This window comes from Anas platyrhynchos, chromosome 10 (assembly GCF_047663525.1).
Source record: "Anas platyrhynchos isolate ZD024472 breed Pekin duck chromosome 10, IASCAAS_PekinDuck_T2T, whole genome shotgun sequence".
Lineage (NCBI taxonomy): Eukaryota > Metazoa > Chordata > Aves > Anseriformes > Anatidae > Anas > Anas platyrhynchos.
The window spans coordinates 538,918-560,562 of record NC_092596.1 but is presented as its reverse complement, the minus strand read 5'-3'; the positions used below and the strand labels follow the sequence as shown (position 1 = coordinate 560,562).

At 44.3% G+C, this 21,645-nt stretch overlaps 1 protein-coding gene across 1 annotated transcript; it reads right to left on the bottom strand.

Annotated features, from left to right (window-relative positions):
- Positions 1-5,198: 5,198 nt before the first annotated feature.
- LOC140003354 (ATPase family AAA domain-containing protein 2-like) lies at positions 5,199-19,130 on the bottom strand. Its single transcript, XM_072043100.1, has 13 exons — positions 19,126-19,130; positions 17,667-17,826; positions 16,800-16,890; positions 16,065-16,372; positions 13,813-14,010; positions 12,638-12,817; positions 11,290-11,419; positions 10,941-11,137; positions 9,635-9,794; positions 8,920-9,300; positions 7,565-7,819; positions 6,748-7,458; positions 5,199-5,317 (listed from the first exon to the last, which is right to left on the bottom strand). Exons 1-10 carry the CDS (start codon positions 19,128-19,130, stop codon positions 9,113-9,115), a joined length of 1,617 nt encoding a protein of 538 aa, XP_071899201.1. The 3' UTR covers positions 5,199-5,317; positions 6,748-7,458; positions 7,565-7,819; positions 8,920-9,112.
- Between the last annotated feature and the right edge of the window lie 2,515 nt (positions 19,131-21,645).

The window sequence follows — 21,645 nt, the reverse complement described above, 5'->3', positions numbered from 1 at the left end:
CAGGCTGCTGCTTAACACCAGCAGCGCAGCTTTCCAAACTCCCCTCTCCTTTCCCCCTCCAGCGGGCTACTCGTGTTCACCTCAGGCCTTCCACAACAAAGCCCCCTTTGCACGGATCGCCGTGCACTTTGACAGCCCCAAGGCGCTCTCTGGGGCGCCTGTCCCGGCTGGGACCGCCACCTCAGCCTTGACTCACCCTTCAACGAAGCCAAACTCCTCCGTCAAGCCTGACAGGGAGCCCCAGCACCTACCGGGCAGCGCTGACAGCCGCAGCCTCTCCGCTCCCTCAGCGCCCCGCCGCCGCCTCCATTAGGTGCCTCGCCCCGCCGGCTGCCGATCTCCAGCGCCGCGCAGCACCTGGGGGTCAGCCGGGCGTCAGGGCGGCCCCTGGTACCGCAAAAGCCCCCGGCACCGCAAAACCCCCCGGCAGGGCTGGGGACATGGCCCCGCTCCCCTCCCACCGCCACACCGAGCGCGTGTGTGTATATATAGAGGGGGGGGGAGCCCGGTCTCGGCTGGCTCCGTCCCGTTTCAAGGCACGGAAAGCGAAGTTGCTTGCCCTGCCCGTGTGCCCCCCATACCCCCGGCTCTGTCACAGCCCAACCGCGCCCCGTTCCCCCCTCACAGAGCCGGGGAAGGGGTGCTCGCAGCCGCCCCTCTTCTCAGGGCCGGCCGGGGGAGCGCCTCGCCTTCTCCCCGGGGGTCTCCCGTGGCCGCTTGGGGTCGCCTCCCGCAGCCGCCTCGCCCCCCTCTCCTCTCAGCCCCGCCGCCTGCCTCCTCCTCCGCCGCCGCCGTTTTGTGTCTCTGGGAGTCGTCCGCTGCCGGCGGGGCGGGCGCTGAGCCGTCGCCGAGTCCCAGCTCCGCCGGCCGCCCGGGCCCTCGCCTCGCAGCCCGCGGCACCCACTCGCATCCTCCTGGCACCTCGCAGCTTCCCCCCCCGTCCCCGGGAGGGTTTGAGAGCCGGGCAGGGCCAGGCAGCGGCGGGCCGCGGTGCCTCAGCCTCCCCCGGCAGGGAGCGGGGCGGAGCCACTCCGCCCGGCAGGCGGCAGCCGGCCCGGCCCGGCTCGGCTCGCCTCGGCTCAGGGCATAAAGGCGCTGAGGGCGCCCGGCTCCCCGACCTCGGCTTCTTCTCCAGCCCCGAGTTCCCCTCAGGTGCCCGCTGCTGAGGGAGGAATGCCCTCCGGGGCTGGCTGGGACACCCCCAAAACCTTTGGAGAAAAAACAAACAAACAGCGAACAAACAAAAAACCCACCCCCAACCCCCTTTTTTTCCACCTCCAAGTTGAATAAAGAGGAGCTCTTCCTTCAGTACGTGTCCAGATATCTTAGTCTACGCTTCGCTTTAACTCCCACTACGTACTTCTCTTCAATACCGCTGCTTTTAGCAATGTTTTTACCTCAGACGCTAAAAGTTGATCTTTTCCCCAAGTCAGAAAAAACAGAATGGGGCTTCTGGGAACCCTTAGCTGTGACAGCTGTTCATGTCCAACCTAGATTTACTCCTTTATATATATTTAACTGTGAAGGTCTTCTTCTCTCCAGACTAATAACGGGGAGAAGTTTGCCCAAAACTTTGAAGAGCAAAAGTTTTGATGCCAGGAACGCTCCTGCTTCCTCGTTGCCTGTCATTCCCTTTTAAGTATGAAATTTTCCAGTTGCAATGCAATGAGCTGACTGTGGTTCCATAGGTAAAGATGCATTTAGGATACCAGGTTTTCAACATCGTCTTGAAGTGGATAAGAAGAAACACATTTTTGCCTCAGTGATATTTTTTTTTCCTCTCCTTTGCCTGGAGATGCAATGAAAGCTTCCTGTTGTCCGCTCAACACAGGCATCTTCTTCACGGTAGCTTTTTAAATACAGTGCTAACAACACAGCTCTTTGTTCCCTTCTGTACATCTACTGAAACGCAGATTAGGTGCCAGGCGTAGGTCAGTCTTGGAAAAAGCTGCCACCCCTAACACACTGACGGAAACGTCGGCATTGAGTTGCACCTGGCTCACGATTTGCCAGTGTTTGCCTAGAAAGCTCCATGGTTTATATAGCATAGATAGATCCTGAAACAATTGAGAAAAGTTAGACTTGGAGCACTGTGTCCAGCAGTTCTGGGCTCCCCAGTACAAAAAAGACAGGGGTCTCCTGGAAAGAGTCCAGCAGAGGGCAACAAAGACGATAATGGGGCCTGGAGCATCTCCCCTGTGAGGAAAGGCTGAGAGACCCGGGGCTGTTCAGCCTGGAGAAAAGACTGAGAGGGGATCTCCTCAATGTGTATAAATATCTGAGATGTGGTGGACAGAGGGATTTGGCCAACCTCTTTTCAGTGGTTTGTGGGGACAGGACAAGGGGCAATGGCCACAAAATGGAGCCCAGGAAGCTCCGCACCAACATGTGAAAGAACTTCTTCACGGTGAGGGTGACGGAGCACTGGGACAGGCAGCCCAGGGAGGTTGTGGAGTCTCCTTCTCTGGAGATATTCAAGGCCCATCTGGATGCCTACCTGGGCAACCTGCTCTAAGGAACCTGCTTTGGCAGGGGAGTTGGACCCGATGATCTCTGCAGGTCCCTTCCAACCCCTACAATTCTAACAAAAAGGACTGGTTCATATTCATACTGGTGCCACAGTGGTGGAAGACGCTTATTAGACTGGCCTAGAAACCTGAAGTAATGTGCTCAGGAGTGCTAGCTAGTATCCCAAAAACTCAGCCCTGTAGAATGCAGTCACGGGAGAAAGATGACAATGCACTTACAACAGATTAGGAAAAAAGCTAGGAAGCAGAAATGGATATTTTTATGGTGTACTCTTTTGAGCACCTCAGAAGTTCTTGTCACCTGTCTTGTCTGTGATTCCTCAACTTCATGTTCATTATATAAAGGATTTCTCAAAAAGTCATTTTAGAGAACAAGAAAAGCAAACCATATACACAATCCCATTAAAAATGTCAAGCATAGATAAAAAACATCATACGATGGGTGAGCAATGTCTGACGGGTAGGGCTCAGAGGGTTATGGTAAATGGGGCTACATCAGGCTGGTGGCTGGTCACCAGTGGGGTCCCCCAGGGCTCCGTTTTAGGGCCAGTTCTTTTCAATGCTTTTATAAACAATTTGGATGTAGGACTAGAAGGTGTTTTGAGCAAATTTGCTGATGACACTAAACTTGAAGTTGTTGACTGTTGAGGGTGGAAAGGCCTTGCAGAGAGATCTGGACAGATTGGAGAGCTGGGCGATCACCAACCGCATGAAGTTTTACAAGAGCAAGTGCCGGGTCCTGCACCGGGGACGGGGGCAACCCTGGTTATATGTACAGACTGGGCGATGAGATGCTGGAGAGCAGCTCTGCAGAGACGGATCTAGGGGGGTCGTGGTTGACAGCAAGTTGAGTATGAGCCAGCAGTGTGCCCTGGCAGCCAGGAGGGCCAACCATACCCTGGGGTGCATCAAGCACAGCACTGCTAATCGGTTGAGGGAGGTGATTGTCCTGCACTGCTCCGCGCTGTGCGGCCTCACCTCGAGCACTGTGTGCAGTTCTGGGCACCACAGTACAAAAAGAACATTAAACTGTTGGAGAGTGTCCAGAGAAGAGCTACGAAGATGGTGAAGGGCCTTGAGGGGAAGACATATGAGGAGCGGCTGAGGGCACTGGGCCCGTGCGGCCTGGAAAGGAGCAGGCTGAGGGGAGACCTCATCGCGGTCTACAGCTTCCTCATGAAAGAATCATAGAAACACAAGGTTGGAAAGGACCCACAAGATCATCTAGTCCAACCATCCTTCTATTACCATTACTACCTATTACTAAAATAGCAGTAAGCACAAATGAAAGCTTAAGAACACTTTCTATTACTATAAAAATAAATAATTTGTAATACATGGTTAGTAATATTTAGCAAACAGTGTGCTACCACCATCACAACGGCCTATTACCCCTTCTAGCTTCAGAGGCATCCTTACACATCCAAAATAGAGAGGAGGATATAAACTATATGGATCTCTCTCAGCAGTGGTTTCACAACAATTAGAAGGAAGAAACAGTTGCTGAGAAGCCACAACAAGCTCAAGTTAATTTCTGGACTTTGAATAATTACTCCTTAAGTTCTCTCTCTCTCCATACAGTAGAGCACGCTCCTGACTAACTTGTACAGTGCACTCTGAATAGGAGAGATTTGTTTGCCTAAGCTAAAGGAAGAAATAGAAAACCAAGAAAGCTACTTAACTTTTAACACTTAAATTAAATGTTAAGTTACAAAAGTTCACAGGCCATGAGATAACATAAATAAATCCCTTCTCGAGCTAAAAGTTCTCATTTTTTTTTTTCAGGAGCGGCCTCCCTGAATCTAAATAATCCTCTCACAGGCAGAACAGAGTGTCCGTTCTAACTCTTTATCACATGTGGAAGAAGAGATCGAGATGACCAGTGCCTAAAAAAAAGAGGCACTCTCTTTTCAAGGCAGACTGATCGGCACAACAAATTTCATCTGTTCTCAAGCACAAGCAACTCTAAGATAAATGGGTTCAAGGATCTTCAATGTGAAGAGTGAATATCCAAGCGTATACTGGGAACACCTGACTTGGACCATGGACGCCTCACACAGATTTCTGAGGAGTTCGGACAACTCCGAAATCATCTTTTACAGGAAGAGACCAGAGAATTTGACTCAGTGTAAAACTGGCACAGGCAGAAATCTCCCCAATTACAGATACTCAAGCGCATTAGTTAAAAAGAGATTAGAGTGTGACTAGAGAGAAGTCTCAAACTCTTGTTATATACTTAAATTTCTCTCCAAGGATGGAACAACTGCTATCACCGTGCATGACTGGCTGTAGAGGGAGAGAGCGAGTGAAAGACTTAGAAAAGCACCTTCCCTTCGTAGTCCTCCCGCTCCCAAAATGGTTCCCAAGGAAAACTACTGACAGACTAAGGTTAACTGCTTTGAAAGGGCTGTGTGGGTGGACCCATTGTCTTCAAGTTCAAGCTTTTTCCTGCAGAAACTGCCAACAGTTATGCCAAATATAACAATTGTTTTGCAAGGTGGATAAACGTCTTCCAGACTGAAAGGGAGAAGTCATACTGTTGTTGTCTGTGCACAGACAGCTAAGCAGTGAAGAGCAATGCTAAACAACCACGATACCCCAGAACACACAAATACTGCGTAACAGTGACAGAAAGTGCTAGAATTCAAAACAAAAATTACCTTCACCAAATCGGTTTTGTCGTAGTCTTCTCTCTGGTTGTAAATACACTGATTAATGACGCCATATACTTTTTCCAGGTGATAAATGTCAAATCCCTTCGTTATCTCAGTGACAAAGCATAACAATTTCTGAAGACAACAATGGAGCAAAACAACAACTTTAGAATAGTACCAGATCCTTTGAATACGCTCTATATGTTTTCGGAGGTTGAACAGTAACAATACAAGTGAGAGCCTACTTTTTCTTACGCTATTAAATAAAATGTGACACTTCAGAGAACAGATTAAATATCCCATGAGATTTCAGCAGGGAAAATGAGTTAATTTTTCATATTTCAGAGAAAGGAAAGGCTGAAATTTCGGACAATCTTTTACTACTAACCAATCTATCACATCAGTGGTTGTAATTGTAAGTCGACTGCTCCCAAAGCAGCAGGGAATGACACGATCCTCTTTGTAGGACAGCTGCTGCCACAGCAAAGCCACTGTTGCATTTCATTAGAGAAGCATTGCAGCAGCGTGGGGCACTGTAAAAAGGCTGCAGATCTTGTAGATACAGCTGTGCCAGCTGGAAAAGGAAGCACCCTTAGGTGATTACCTTTACCCACGTGTGCCATGCCTACAACTCTGCTGGCAGAACAGATTGCTCAAACGCCCAGAGCAAAGGTGGATTAGTTTGCTCAATCCTACCTTTAAATTCAGGGGTGGGTAAATAGCAAAGCGACTGCTTGTAGCAATCACCTCTCTCTCACACAGTCATTTCTATTACCAAAGATGCAGACATGATAATCTCTGGCACAGCAACAGTGACAAGCTAGTGGCAGCACCTTCTTCCACTGCCACAGCTGTCCATTACCTGTGTGAGCCTGCAAGCATGTAGCTTTAGGGAGCAGCCATACCAAATGGAAATACTACTGCCCCCTGGAAATAATGCTGCTTATCATCTTATCAGCAAACTCTGCCTCCTTCATGTATATATATATATATATATATATATATATATATATACACACACACACACACAATATAAGAAATTCTAATACTGCACTTTCAAGGAATTTCAGAAAAGTAGTCACTTCTCCATGGCTAGCTAGTTTACGTCAACCTGCTAACTTCAGGTTTAATATCATCACTGCAAGAAATAAAGATCCTTTTCAGGTTCTTAATACATCAAAGCATGAAAAAAAATCCCCAAATAAAAGCCCTCAAACCCATCATAAGAATTATGAATCATTAAAATGATATCCATAATAGTACTAGCAGGTTGTCAGTGTGGTATTTTAAAATTCAGCAAGGCCTTTTGTCTTAAAAATTAGGCAAAGAATCTGTCTCCTAAACTACAGATAACCAGAAGCAAATGGTAGCCTACAGAAATCTCCATGAGGTGTGGAAACTAAACAGTCACAGTGCATTACAGGCTGAATTATTTCACTATCTGTATGTCCTTCCAATTAATTGTTTTAATTGGCATTGGTTAACAATGGGCTTAATTTGCAATTTTACATGACGCAGGAATATGTCCTATTTGAGCATTAAAAAAAAGCTGAAATTAGACATACTTTGAGCTCATAGCGATCCACAATAACTATGTAGTCTGTCTCCGTAGGGACTTGTACAGTGTTCTCATCACTTATCTGTTGTTGGTCTTCTTCCCAAGAACGTTCAGGAGTCACCGCTTGAAATGCCCAGGAATCTGGAAGGACACAGATTTCTTCAGTCAGGTTTTCTGTTTATCTAGAATACAGTCTCAGTGAAGTATCCTGTACCTGCCAAACAGTCTCTTTCTACAAATACAGAGACAGAATTGTTATCGTCTTCACTGAGAAATACTTGGCTTCTCCCTTCTTTCCAGCTAAAGTCACTGCTCTACAAAAATTAGAAACTAAGACAAAAAAAGCAAACAAAAATACCCACAAACAAACCAAAAGCACTAATGAAAAGCTTAATAGTGGAAAAAAATAGTCATGTTGCCAATTCAGGTTAGGGAACACATCTTAGAGTACAACATTAGGGCTTAAGTCTCCTATTCCACATGTTACTCTGGATCCACGCATCTTGAAGTGCAGCTTTTTCACCTAAGCTGCTCGTTATTGGAAAGCACCTCGTACAATAAAAGAATGTCAGTGACTGCTGGCTTTCAGTTAGGTACCATTAGAAAAAAACAGACTTCAGAATCAAAAAAACAGCACCTACAGAAACATGCGGGCTTGGCTTGCACAATTAGAGGAGCAACATCATTACGGAATAAACTGTGTGGTGACTTTTGAGAGCTGTAACAGAAAAAATAGAGTGAAATTGAAGGCTAAAGCTAATAAATAGTGCAATCCTCCTCAGCAAGAATAAGGTGCTAAAGGATCCGTTGGACTTCTCCCTTACCATTTGAACTTGGATTTTCATTAGTTATAGTTCCCCATCTTGGTGGGGAATATCCACAAAGCTTAGCACTTTCCTTTTCAGTGTTAAGTTTTACTTGACATATGTCAGAAACATGTTTGTCCACAAACTCTTCTTCATCACTATCGTTTTGGTCATCTGTTGGTACTCTGTTCTCTGTATCGAATTGAGAACTCCTTCTTCGCTTTGCTGCAGCATGCGCACAGTTGTTCCTTCTGCACTTTCTTTCTGACGCACCTACAAAGAGACAGCATAAAAAAGTAATCCAAAACATTATTTTTTATTATTTTTTATATTCCAAAAGAATTCTTTCTTCAAAATCCATTATCTTCATCTTACTTGACTGACAAGGAAAACAAAGGAACTGAGCTACCACTGCCTACATATGCTGAGAAAAGAGTTGAAAGTTAATGGGGTCAGTTTGCTATTAAGATTAAAAACAAGCAAACAAACCACACACACTGCTATGGAATTTCATTCACTAAACAGTCACTTTCAGGATTTTACATGCTGAGGATTCTTACTTTGGATTGGCAGTATTAATACAACGTGAGGTTATTTGATAAAGTCACTGTCTTACTGCATGAACTAATACAGATGAACATCATAAAAGCCTCTGGAAATAAGCTCTTCTTCGAGTCTGGTATCAAGCTGAAGACTTCAAAAGCTAAATACATGTTTGGAAGAGATTAATTAATGAGACAATTTTAAGGGAATATTCAAAGGAGAAAAAACGTGAAGACTTATACCTCGTATGCTTCCTGATTCGGTAAACCTTTTGTGAAAAAACAAACTTTGTGGTTTTGCCCAACATTCGTAATATTCATATAGTATTGCAAAAGGATATGGGTGGAGTCCATGGCAAAATTCCCACTCTCACTAGTTAGACTTCCCTCCTTCAACTGGAAATCACAGTATGAGGGAGCTAAGATTTTAGCATTTGGGGAAGGGAGGGGTGGAGTGGGGGTAAAAATACCATTTTGCATAATTAAAAACTAGTTAAGTATTCAGAAACTGCCATCCACAACATTTTTTACCTCAAGAATTAGCAGTTTAGGGGCGACTAAATGGCAATTGGGCCGTCAAAGTTTTTGTTTGTTTGTTTTGTTTTATTTTGTTTTTTGTTTTTTGTTTTTTATATTGTAAACCAACTTTCTTTGAACTTTAATTCATAACTATATTGAATGGATGACCTCTGGATTTCTCTCTCACATTTTGAAGTAAATTTGAAAACAAAATACCTCTGGCATAAAGAGCCAGGCATCAGAGACACCTGTTGCGCCTCAAGGACAGAGAAGGTATGAATGACAAGAGCAGCTGAATAAAATGCAACTTACCATTAGAAATGGGTGTACTGGCATCTACAGGTGCCGCTGTCATCGCCTCATTTTCATTACTCTCTTCATCTGGTTTGTTGTCTTCAGTAGCAGGGTTCTGCTGTGGTGACTTGGAGTTGTCACATGGAGCACATGCTGGAGAGGTGCGACCTTGCATTAAAGAATAGATACCAAAGATCTTCGTTGTGCATTTTCAGTTACAAATGCAGAGACAAGTCTTAAAATCCTTAGCGTTAAAGCACGTACCTCTTTTCTCACGAGATTCTTTAATTTGTTCACAAAGTCGTCCAAACTCTGTATCCATTTTGTTCCTCACCATTGAATATGCAGTGTCTTGCAAAACATAGGCTCTGTGACAATCTGAAATTTTACAGACTTTAACTGAATGTTGTCTACCAACCAATGAAACTGTTTTGATCACAGAAAAAAATTGCTTTCTTCATAGGTTGGTTCCGAAAGGTTATCTCAGTGAATATTTTCAGCATATCAACATAGAAGTTAATTAAAACAAAAGCACTAGTTCCTTGGGAACATTTATATCACAATTCCATGCCCAAGTAGCAAAATGATAAAATATTTACAATGTGGTAAGAGATGTTCTCTGTGGATGTCCAAAATCATCGAATCCATCCAAAGTCTATTGTCCGCACACAGCATTTATCCATCTATACGTTTGACAGATTTTTTAAACTAGGGCTAAAAAGCACATCCTCACTTGTAGATCTTTGATCTGGGTAGTACTCTAAGGCATTGTTACAGATTAGATCGATGTCCTTCAGATAGTCTCCTGCAGCGGGGTACTGGCACGAGTCAATTTGAGTCAGACCTGTTGAAAGATCCATCGGCTCTTTAATCCTTGTGGCATAGTCAGGTACCTGCAGATCAAATACAAGCATTCAGAGGTTTTCTTAACCTTGCACACTGTCTACCAAAATTACTCTGAAAACTTTAAATAAACGACTTCCTAAAAACCCTGAACATTTGCGATGCATCAGAAGATGCTGAAATTAACCAGTTTGCTTCTCAAAAATGGAAGGGCTCTTTCAACTGGCATTAGAGCTGCTAGGAGAGGACAATAAGAAGTAGGGAGGTCAGAAGCACGTGCATGGTACAGAAGAAACACTGAGGGTGGGAGATTCATTTCACTTTGCTTCAGAAAATCACAACAGTGAAAGCTGAGTAAGCCATCCAACATTCTTTTTGCTGTCGACATTGAGGAAAAGGTGCATGAATTGCACCTGTGAAGTACCTATTGCAGGCATCTACTTTAGAATGAGATAACTGGGCCCAGAGGTGCTGATTTCTTCCCTCAGACCATAAGAGGAGCCTAATGACTAGTTCAGATGAAGACATACGTATCTGTCTAGATTTTTCACAGCTCAAGAACCTAGGAGAAAAGGGGAAGAAAAGCCAGTGGATGCCCACGTGAAGAGGCCTTTGCTGATCCGCAGGTATAGTCAAGTTACACCTGTCTTTGAAATATACGCCCCTAGTTTAGGCTTATCTAATCAATTAAGGAGAAAAAGGGATCTAAGCAGCCTATTGGAGGAAAAAGAAAACACACTGCACTTATGGTTGATTCCTCTTGAGGAGTTCCAGATGAAACAGAGAACAGGATCTCAAAACTTATTTTTACAAACTGCTGCTCCTATTCCTGTTCCCACAGGAACTGACAGTCCAATAAAGGGCTTTAGACTTCATTAAAGTAGTCCTGTAAGTACTGTTTGTAATTATAAGGAAAGATCTCTGTGCTTTTCAGTGCTGTGACATGCCTACATATCAAAGCCTTTTCACGAACAGACTGTGTTGGCATTTGGACTGGCTTCTTAGAATGAAACCAGGGCTTTCAGCGAATAATCCGATAAGAGACATCTGAGAGTCAGCAGAAGTAAAAGCACTGCCTCTGCTTCTTGCAAAATCCTAATAGTGCAGCCCTAAAAACAAAGTTGAACCTTCCCCAAAACGCTGAGAAATACGAACGCTGAGAAGTTACAGACACACACAGATCAGCACTAGTTTACCTTCTGTGGGTCAACGGGCTTTGCAAATTCCCTGAAACGTCTGTCAGTGGCAAGTCTGTGAGTAACGTCCCTCAAGAAAATTCTAAGTTCACGCAAGGCATCCTCCTCTTCCTCCTCCAGCATCCCTACTTCTTCCTCTTGTGGCTTCTGAGGCTCAGCTGGTGGTGCTACAGGCAGGACTTCCAATGTCCGATCAACTTCAATTAACCAGGAAAAATTAGCCAATTTACAGTACTCAAATACAAGCATATGACAAAATTACTGACAGAAAATGACCACCAAAGCAAATCCCAAAGAGCTAGTAACTTCGATAGGAAAGTTTTAGATGTACTTCTTATATCCTCCTCACCTGTTTTCTTTACAGGAGGCTTAGCCACTTGATTTAGAATTAGGTCCTCAAAAAAAGCTGCTCTCTCTGCCCTACCAGGCAACTCAATATTGCACACTTCTCCAAATTCCTTATTAAATAATTTTTGGATCTAAAGCAGAAGGAGGAAAGACATTTCAGATTTAAGGCCACAAAAACTCATCTTCTATTCCAAAAAGATGAGTACCTTTTAAAATGAATAATAACCTGAAGAACACAAACTGAAAAAAGTTATCTTCCTGGCCTTAAATGGCTACATTTTCACAGGCTGGCATGGCAAATTCAAATATCACCTTTAAGAATCACCTGTAGAATTAAATCTTGGTGAAGGGATTGTACGCTACACTGATAAAGTAATGGCTTTCACCACATCCAACATCGCTTCCTTTGTATTTACTGGCCCTGCTGCATCCTTTACTTAGAACCTTTATGGCTATAGAGGGAAGAGAAAGGCTTCAGCAGACAAGTGAGGGCTTTTTGCTGAGTTTTTATTTCTCTACCAAAAGGTGTCTGAAGTAGCTAGTACCTCTACATCTTCCTCCATTTTCAATTTCTAGTATTAAAAGGTAGGTAAGGAATTTCACTACTTATTTTAGAAGGAATTTAGAACCTGTACAAAAACTTCTGTGGGAACTCAAGCACTTTCAAAGCAGTTGATAATAAACACATCTAGGTAAGACCTGTTCTCTTCCCCCAGTAACTGAGACAAAATAATCGGAATGAGAACAGCGTGTTCCTGTTTTGGGCACCTTCCCTTAATGTAAACTCTCAGAAGTCAATGAAGTTCTGCATGTACTTTTACTACAGTTTATTTAGGAATACAACTAGAATTCCATTCCAAAGTTACTTGAGCAGAAATTGGAACTCAGCTTTCCAGCTTGGAAAGCTTTGGCCTATATGAAGAAAGAAACTGATTTTTTTTTTTTTTTAATCAAACTGTTTCAATTCTCTACTAAATTGCATTATTAGCAGTTTACCCAACATAGCATGGAATGGCAGACTGTCAGAAGAAATCTCTTCAGTAAAAACATCTTCTTGTCATTTTAAGCACTGCATATTCTTGACTGAACCACTTTGTAGCCACCAGAATTATTGTATTAATTTATTATTTGCATGCATGAGAAGGGGGTGAAAGTCACTTGCTTGACTCAGAAAAAACCTTAAGCAGATGCTTTCACAGTATTCTTTTTCTCTAAGCAAATTTTAAGTGATTTGTTAGGGTGCCTGAGTAATAACAGTAGGCATTTAAGAAAGCGCAGCATTTTGATGCTGAAAGCATTCATAAATTACAAGACACTGAAGAAATAGTAAGAAAAGTATTGACAAATACCTCTTCTGGGAGATCTGAGTGACGTACATCAGACGTAGCAAGCAGCAAAACAGGCGAAAATGCTGGAAGAGTTAGAGTTAGAAAAGTAAGTTTCAAGGCAGGTCCAACGTTGTCCCACCATAAATGGATATCTGGGACATAAATTATGCTTGGTGCTGTCTTCTGAGCATTTCGGATCAGCTAGTGAAAAGGAAAGCTTGGGTAAGAAAACTAAAACACGTAGAATAACCTGTTAATACATAGCTACATAGCCACCTGACTGCCCCATGAAAGGAAACTATGTGAACAGAGTGGCAAGCATCCTTTCACATAAGGAATTTCTCTGTGCACCCTTTCAGATTACCAGTATTCGAAGAACTCTAGTCAGAAGATGGGAAGGATATATTCAGGCAGTGGCTAGACACCGTAGCTATATGGCCACAGCCACAATCATCGCATAACAAAGAAAGGAAATGTCCCTCTTATGGGACACATCAGTATTCAGTCGTGTAACATGTCTGTCCTTACTTGTATGGCTCTCAAATGTTCCCACTAAAGGTAAAAATATTTAAAGGTAGTGATGCCAAACAATAAAATGGATTTCCTGCCTAAAAGTAAAAACACCAGATCTGTTTAGTTTTTCTAGTTAAAACCACATCAGCGTGCAAATGAAGTGTTTAGTGAATGTTAATGCTTTTATTGCACATACTGCAACGGCACAAGTTGTGTATGTCCGCGTGAAAACAAAATAAACAGAAGCCCCAAACCTTGGTTGCCTTACTAATACAATTTAGAAGAAGGCTACAAAAAGTAGCCGACATGCAGTCTGATACAGAGCCATCTACTGGGAGCACACAGTCTTCGGAGGCAATGAGAACTACTTTCTGGATCCCAGGGAGATGAGCAGCATTTCTTTCCACAAAGAGATGTTTATTAGCAACACCGCCCAGCTTCCTGAGCTGCTAGCAACATCATCACTGTAAAATTGGGTATGGAAAATGTGGACATGTACAACATCCAGATTGTTTGTGGTTTTGTCTAAAAGAAAAGGGGATTTTCAGACAGAAGCAAACATCCCAGCACATTAAAACAACGCCACCTCCATTACCAATGAATTTTGCTCACCTTACTTGCAACTCGATTGATCCTTTACATACAGTCAGTGAATCCGATGAGAATAAAAAGAAAAAAGGTACCTGTCTGCAGATCTCTTCTGGCGGTGCAACGTTTGTAAGCAGAACAGAAAGGTCCAGGGTGTGAACAGGAAACTTCTCCAAAGCGTGCAACACCACGGGTGCCACGTAAGAAACCTGGCCGTACCCTTCTTTTCCTACTATTAGCAGACGGGGCCGGCGTGATGTTGGTTCACAGAAAGCACTCCTAGAACAAGAGTAAAGAAAACAAGTTTATAAATGAGGTGCTGAATAGACACACACAGATGTTCCAAGTAATTTTCCTATAGACTTACTTTTCCATCCCCAAATAATCCAAATGGTAGAGGTACATTAAATACACGTAAGATTTCCAGTTAAGTTATTCAGTCATTCCAATTGTTTCATCTTCTTCCCTTGTGTTTCCTATTCTTTACTGAACCAAGACTGCAAATTAATATCCCTGCAATCTTGCTTTACTACTAGGAAATAAATTTGTGAGGAGCATTTGTTTCCCCACTACAATCAGGCTGTATCTTTGCTGGCTTAAATCAAAGATGCTAGAGACTTAGCCTTGCTCTAGAGGACAGAAAATCTTCTGGACAGCACAGCAATAGAAACTGAGAAAAATAACTGATCCAGCTGTGACAACATGATCTAACTTTCCAACAGTGGGCTTGCATGACTTCCATACTAAAATACCACAAGATTAACACAACTTGGTGGCTTAACAAATAAAGACACCATTCAGATTTTTCTCAAGGTGTTTTAACAAGCCATTTCTCAGTTTTCTTTCTGCTACATAATTCACCATTGGTTTAAGAATCCTGGAAAACAGAAGGGCAAAAGGTGGCAACACAAACCCATAAAGTTGGGGTATTTTTAGCTAAAAGGACAGACAGGACATTTATGTGGTCTTGAGTCTTTCAAAGAATGCCATGGATTAAGTCAACGTGTTCTGGTAGTCTACGGATCACTTTGGCTTAGGAAGAGAAGCCTGGGCTTTTCAATTTGGTCATTCAGAGCAACTTCATTACCACTTTAGTCCCTTCACCCTTTCTCCTTGTGAATACCAAGCACCCCTTCAACACACAAACTTGATGTTACCCCTTCGTCTACCACCCCTCGCACTTTTAACAGCTGGAACTGTTTACAAAGACTCAGCAGTCCTGAGAATCTAAACATAACAGGGATCTATCTTTCTTTACCTGCTGAAACAGAGGCGTTTTTTTCTCTGGTCCGTCAGGCATTCCCTCTTTTAATTCATCTCCAGAAACCAAGGATGCATCGTCATCACTGTCGAACGTATCATCTTGTAAAATAGGATTTAAATGGTCTGAAAGACAAAAGAGGTTTGTTAACTTTCCTGAATAGCCTTTGTCTCGTTCTCTTACATGAATACAGCTTCTAAATCAGTGCCAAAACCCTTTCTTCATTTGAGAGCACACACTGAAAGCTATTTCCTAGAGTTCATCCCACCACAGATCTAAGGAGATGGCACAAGGCCCTACAAAGCTGTACTAAGTCCCACTGATGTGTACGTATAAGGTACGCTACTCTTGGTGATTTTTTTCTCCCCCTTAGAATAAAGGAGATTACAAACAATTTCCGCAGTTGCTAAATAGCTAAAAACAAACAAACAAACAAACAAACAAAAAAAAAAAAACAAGACCATTTCTTTCTGGAGGAGGTTCCCACAATGAAAGCACGGGGATTAAGGATGTGATGGCCACAGAATTCCATTCATCTAGTAAATATCAGTGCTAATTGATCTCACATGCACATGTATAGTACGATCTACAAACATTTAAATTAGGAGACTGGTTAAAAACGATGATAGCTAAAACAATATTTAGCTTAGACCAGTTATACTTGTATCCTGGTCCCGACATTCTTCAGAAAGGAATTAGAAACATTGACCTAGAAATGCTTCCCCTCCAAATATCTGAGTTTTGATTTTTTAAAGAAAAATAGGTGCCTTATACTTCAAACCTCAAGTCAACCTCTACAAATGCTAATTATCTTAGCTGCCGTCAGAAGCAGGATGCTTCAGTAGAGAACGCATCGTCCTTTACTGTGTATTGAGTCATTCAGGGCTTCCATTTGGCATTTCAGTTTCGAATCCAGAATAAAACCTATGCGTTATCTTCCAGACATGCCCAAAAGAAAGACATGCACATGCAAATAATAAAATTCTACCATCATTATGTCTGAAAGGTTTAAGTTGATTGCACAAACCACAAGTTTTTGCTTTAGCAGAATTATAAAGAAGTGGATGCTGTGGTTATACCTTGCTGTCGGTCCTCCTTTAGTGCGAGCGGTGCATGCGGGAAGATCTTCTGCACAACTTGTAAAATATTCGCTCCTGATCTTTTAAAAAGTGGCTTGAAAATGGGTGATAGTGCTTGTCCGGGTGAAGCCACGATCCTGTTTGATGCCGGAACAACCTTCTTCAGAGCCATGAAAAAGTCCTTTGCTTTTATTTTAATAGAATTAACGTCTAGTAGCAACTTCTCCCTACTTGCATAAATCTGAGGAGAGCATCGACGTAGAGAGCACAGCGCAGCTTCAGTACATAAAGATTTGATATCTGCACCACAGTATCCTAACAAACAAAAATCAAACATTACATCAGTCAAGGCCCAGGTTTACAACATGCAACATTTAAACAATTTGTAATGCCAAAACCAAACAGGTTAACAGGGAATTCAAAGTGCTACCGCTCTGCAGGGAAGTTTCATGTTGCTCACTGCCTGATATCCTGCGCTTATGCAGCTGAAGCAGACTCCTCATCAAAAACTATACTCTTGAGGAAGATGCCCCAGAACCATTTAACGTTCTCAGACAACAAAAAGAACGACAACAAAGAGTAAATAGATGAAAGCATCTAACTCTGATTGCTATGAAGGCGTGCCAGCTGCCTCGTTGACTAGTTGTGCAGCAAGGCACAAGAGCTTGGGTACTGCCTGGTACAAGCTAAGGTTCTTTACAACTTGCTCACAAGCAAGAATCCATTTTGGTTTCAGTCTTACCAATGCATTTCTCAGCTAGTTCATCAAGCAACATGTCCGGTGGCTTAGGGGTCCAGTCACGAGTATGAATCTTGAAAATTTCTTTTCTAGCCTGGAAGCAAAATCATTGCGTTTTAGCTTGTCCCAAGTTTTCCTTAAAAATACCAACAAGAAACAAACAAACCAAAAAGCAAACAAACAAACAAACAAACAAACAAACAGTCCTCCCTGAAAACCCCTCATCTATTAATACGCTTTTCTTACTTGCTCAACTTTCAAGTATTTTACAGTTATTTAATATACACTCTGCATTTTCAACCAGGAAATTGAATATTTCTTATTTGTTATACTGAACTTTTTCTAGGAACCTACAATGAAAGAAAAGGCATTTATAGCTTCAATAACAAGTTTCCAAACTACGAGACCTAATGACCCAGAGGAAAATACTGTAATGAAAAATTTATCCAGAAACATTTCTTTGTTGTCCAAAAAACTTCTCTAAAACTTAGCAAGCTTTCATTGTGACAGTCTCATTACTTCATCACATTTGCTTTTCAGTCAGTAAATGCACAGAAAGCACTTCTGGCACAATGCTTCAATTTGCTACAATTACTATAAAGAAGAAAATAATTATGACTCAAACTACTACCACCGATCCGGGGCACAATCAAATGCAAACACGTCCCCTATTCATTCAGAAGTGAAGGATTGAGACCAAAAACACAACTTCATGATGAAAACGCCCAAGTGGACTAAATAATTAAGCAAACAGGTACAACTTTGCAGTGTCTCCACATATCACTCTTTTGTTCAAGTTGTCAATTATTTTTTTTTCCTATAAAGTTGGACTTTGCCATGGTAGCACTAACATTCAATTTAAGTTCTCACCTCTTTATTTGGCAAGTTGAAGAGGAACTCTCTGCCAAAGCGTCCTGGTCTTCGTAAAGCAGGATCTATAGAATCCAGTCTGTTGGTAGCTCCGATTACCACGATCTCCCCTCTGTTATCTGTGCCATCCATAAGCGTCAGAAGAGTTGAAACAATGGAACTAATAGAAAAATATAGTTTTTATTTACTGGTTCAGTGAATTTTATTACATTCCACGTGACTTTCTTGATGCCGGAACAACCTTCTTCCTAGTAGTCATTCAAAAGTAAGAAAAAAATAGTCTACCAAGTCGGGGTTTTTTTTGGTTTGATAATAAATCTGCAGACTGGTAAGTCATCAAGCACTTCAAGACTGTTTGATATAATCTCTACAGGAGGAACAGCCAGTGTTGGAAATGAAAAAAAGCAGCCCGTTTCTTCAGAGTCTTAAGCCTATGCTACTAGGAAAAAAAAAACAACAAACAAAACAAAACAAGAGGAGAGGAGAACAACAGCGGGAAATTTACCTATTCTCCAGGTGTTCAATTGCAAAGCCTCCTCTGGAGGATCAACAGCTGTGAATTCAGCGTGCTTAGGAGAAATCAGATCTACGTCTGAACCACAACTATTTCAGCAGTATCACTACCATGTTACTCTGAAGAAGCAGTCAGCACCCTTTCTATGTTAGGAAATAGCTGAACAGAGTCTGTTATTCACGTGAAGTAGTCAGGCAGGTTTCTTTAGGAAGGCTGGGTTTCACTAGAACATTACTAGCCTGTAAGCCTCATGGCATCACCTTCCATCTTGACTGCTAAACCTCCTTGTCCCCTACTATCTTCTTTGCCAAGGTACAGCTGTCCACATTTACTTTTCCTACTTGGCTGGACTGAATTTAAGAAGGGATCTTGCATCTAAGAAAGGGAACAAAAGTTGCTGCCCAGCAGCCTCTGGCTCAGGGAGGAGTGGGAAAGCTCTGTGCAGCCCCCAAGGGCCGTGCAGCAGGAGGTGCTCCAGGCTCACAGCAGCAGTTCCCTGGCGGCCTGTGCAGGGAGAGGCCCTTGGTGGAGCAGGCTGTCCCCCTGCAGCCCATGGGTCCCCCGTGGAGCAGATCTCCACGCTGCAGCCCCCCTGTGGCTGGAGGAGCCCCCGGTGGAGCAGGTGGCTGTGGCCTGGAGGAGACCGCGGCCTGTGGAGAGCCCCCGCAGGAGCAGGCCCCGGGCTGGACTGGAACAGGCTGTGCTGAGCCTGCTTTGCCCGTGACGCTCCTTGTGGAGTGATCTCCCTGTCCTTCTGGCAGCCCTTGAGCCCTTTCCAGCCTCTTTTCTCCCCTTGGCGTTGGAGGAGGGGCAGGGAGAGAGCGCTTGTGCTGGAGCTCAGCTGCCCAGCTGAGGAAAACCACCACGGTTTGCTCTCTCTTGCCGCTGCTGCAGCACACTGGTAGCAGCCAGCAGCATCTGTTCTTTGAGCCTCAGCAAGCCCACAGCATCTTCCTTGAAGGGATCCCTTTCCTTCACGCCTGCCAGGCGCCGCCTCCAGAGGCTGAGGGCTTGTGCCCCGTTTGCAAGCGCTTTCTCAGTGCCCCCTTCCCCAGAGAAGGATCCCAGCTGCTTGGCTTCCCTGCCCTCTGCTGCCAGGCTCCCGCAGCTGCTATCCCAGCAGCGCAGCAGCCAGCTGACAATGTGCTCGCCTGGAGGACAGCTGCAATCTTGTCCCATGGCTCGCAGCTCGCCCAGGGATGGGGATCACCTGCTTGCTGCTGCTTTTCTCTCTGCTCTCCTTTCCAACAGCCTCCTGTTCCCTGGGATGGCCCTACCTTGGGGTAGGCTGCCTTGCCTTCCTCTTGCTCCTTCCCCTTCTTGGGAGGACTTTCTGCCCTTCCAAAACGAGATGACTTCTGCATGCATTCCTTCCCCTTGTGTGTATTGGCGCCTGAGACAGCACCGGGGTAGTCCCCGGAGCCAGCTCTTAGGGCCTGTGCCAGGCTTGGAGGGGCTGCAGGGAACATGCCAGGGGCTCGAGGGGCTGCAGGGCGAGTGACAAGGCTTTGAGGGGCCTCAGGTCCCAGCGCAGTGGTTGAAGTCGATGCAGGGAACATCAGAGTTGTTGGAGGGGCTGCAGGTAAAATGCCAGGGGTTGAGGGGGCTGCAGGGTGCTGAGTCACAGCTTTGCATCAGGTCAAGACGCATTTTCCTAGAACCATCCATTTCCTCCTGAAGGGGCTGAATAGCATGGAACGGTCTTCAAAATGCACAGAGCAGACCCCAGCAAACATAGGGATGCTGCTAGCAAGTAGGTAACTATTTTGTTGCTGTTCTTAACATTGCTTCACAACAACAGATGCAAACATGATAAGATTAAATAATAATCATTATAATTTTATAGTAATAAAACAACGCCATACTGTACAACACAGTCAATAAAGTGGATTGAATGCAATAAAAATAAAACCCATTTTTCCCATCCCAATGAGTTCCTATCCCCATCATCACTTCCCATCCCACTGATCATTTCCTATCCCAACAACGTCCCAGTTCTGATCCCAAGGCTGAATTCCCAACTCCCACCCACCCATCCAGCCATGCACCCATTTTCTGCATTTTCAGGTCACAAGACTCTGATGAAGGCCACCTCAGCCTTTTCCCCGAAAATAAAGCTGCTCTTTATTGTGAAAAACTTCGCTTTTGCACAACACTGCAGACCCAGCCAAGATGGTCCTGCAAGACAAGGTGAAACAAACATACAAAACCCATATGGAGGTAAATTGGTTCATCTAAACAAATTCCTACCACGAAATCCTGATCCTCAATCTCAGCACCGATGAAAAAAGAGGATACAGTTCCCTCCTCCAAGGTCCCTCTCTGCCCCTGCTCCCCGTGGGCTCCTCTCCATGGCTGCAGCTGCGGCCCGGGGCCTGCTCCTGCGGGGGCTCTCCACAGGCCGCAGCCTCCTCCAGGCCACAGCCACCTGCTCCACCGGGGGCTCCTCCACCCACAGGGGGGCAGCAGCGTGGAGATCTGCTCCATGGGGGACCCATGGGTGCAGGGGGACAGCCTGCTCCACCAGGGGCCTCTCCCTGCACAGCCCGCAGGGGAACTGCTGCTGTGAGCCTGGAGCACCTCCTGCCTCCTGCTGCACTCACCTTGGGGGCTGCAGGGCTGCTTCTCACTCCTTGCTCTTCCAGCTTCTGTTGTGCAGCAGTATTTCCCCCTTCTTCCATCTGCTCTCCCAGAGGTGCAAACAACATCGCTTATTGGCTCAGCTCTGGCAAGCGCCGGGGCCCTTTTGGAGCTATCTGGAGCTGGCTGTTGTCTGGCCTGTTCTCACAGACGCCATCCCTGCAGGCCCCTGCTACCAAACGTAAATCCGATCGAAGTGTATGCAGCAATTACAAAGCCGCTGTGCTTTGGGCTGTCACGATCCTTCTGCAAGTGCAGGGGAGGTGCAGGGTTGCTTTGCATTTCCAAAAGGAGGAAGAAAGCCTCCAACCCCACTGGACCTCAGCCACTTGCAGGATCCAAGCAACGCTCCCCACTTTCAGTTATCTCCCTCCCATGCACACAGTGGGAGCAAGGTTGAACAAGCACATTTTTGAAAATGTTTATCTTAATGAAGAATAAAAGAAGTCTACAACACCCAATCCCTCTGTGCACCCAAGGCAAAAATCGTGGACTATTGTGCCTCAACACTATTTTCAGACCCAATTTGTCAAGTCATCTAGCAGAGGATTTCTCTCTTGTTCACTCACTAGCTTAGTAGAGCACCAGTTTACATAGGTGCTGGAGCAGATTCCTCAACCATCTGAAGGGACTTGATCCCAGAAAAGTTCAAAACTGCAGATGACTCATGATTTTGTGGTGAAGCATCTATTAAATGAGAGCTGTTCCGCTTAGGGCACAGTGAGACAATGTGAGAAGAACCCTGTATCTCACTGATTGAGGCTTTATAACTCTACAGAATTGTCAGTCAACAATAAATGGAAAGTGCAGGAGATATGTTCTTTC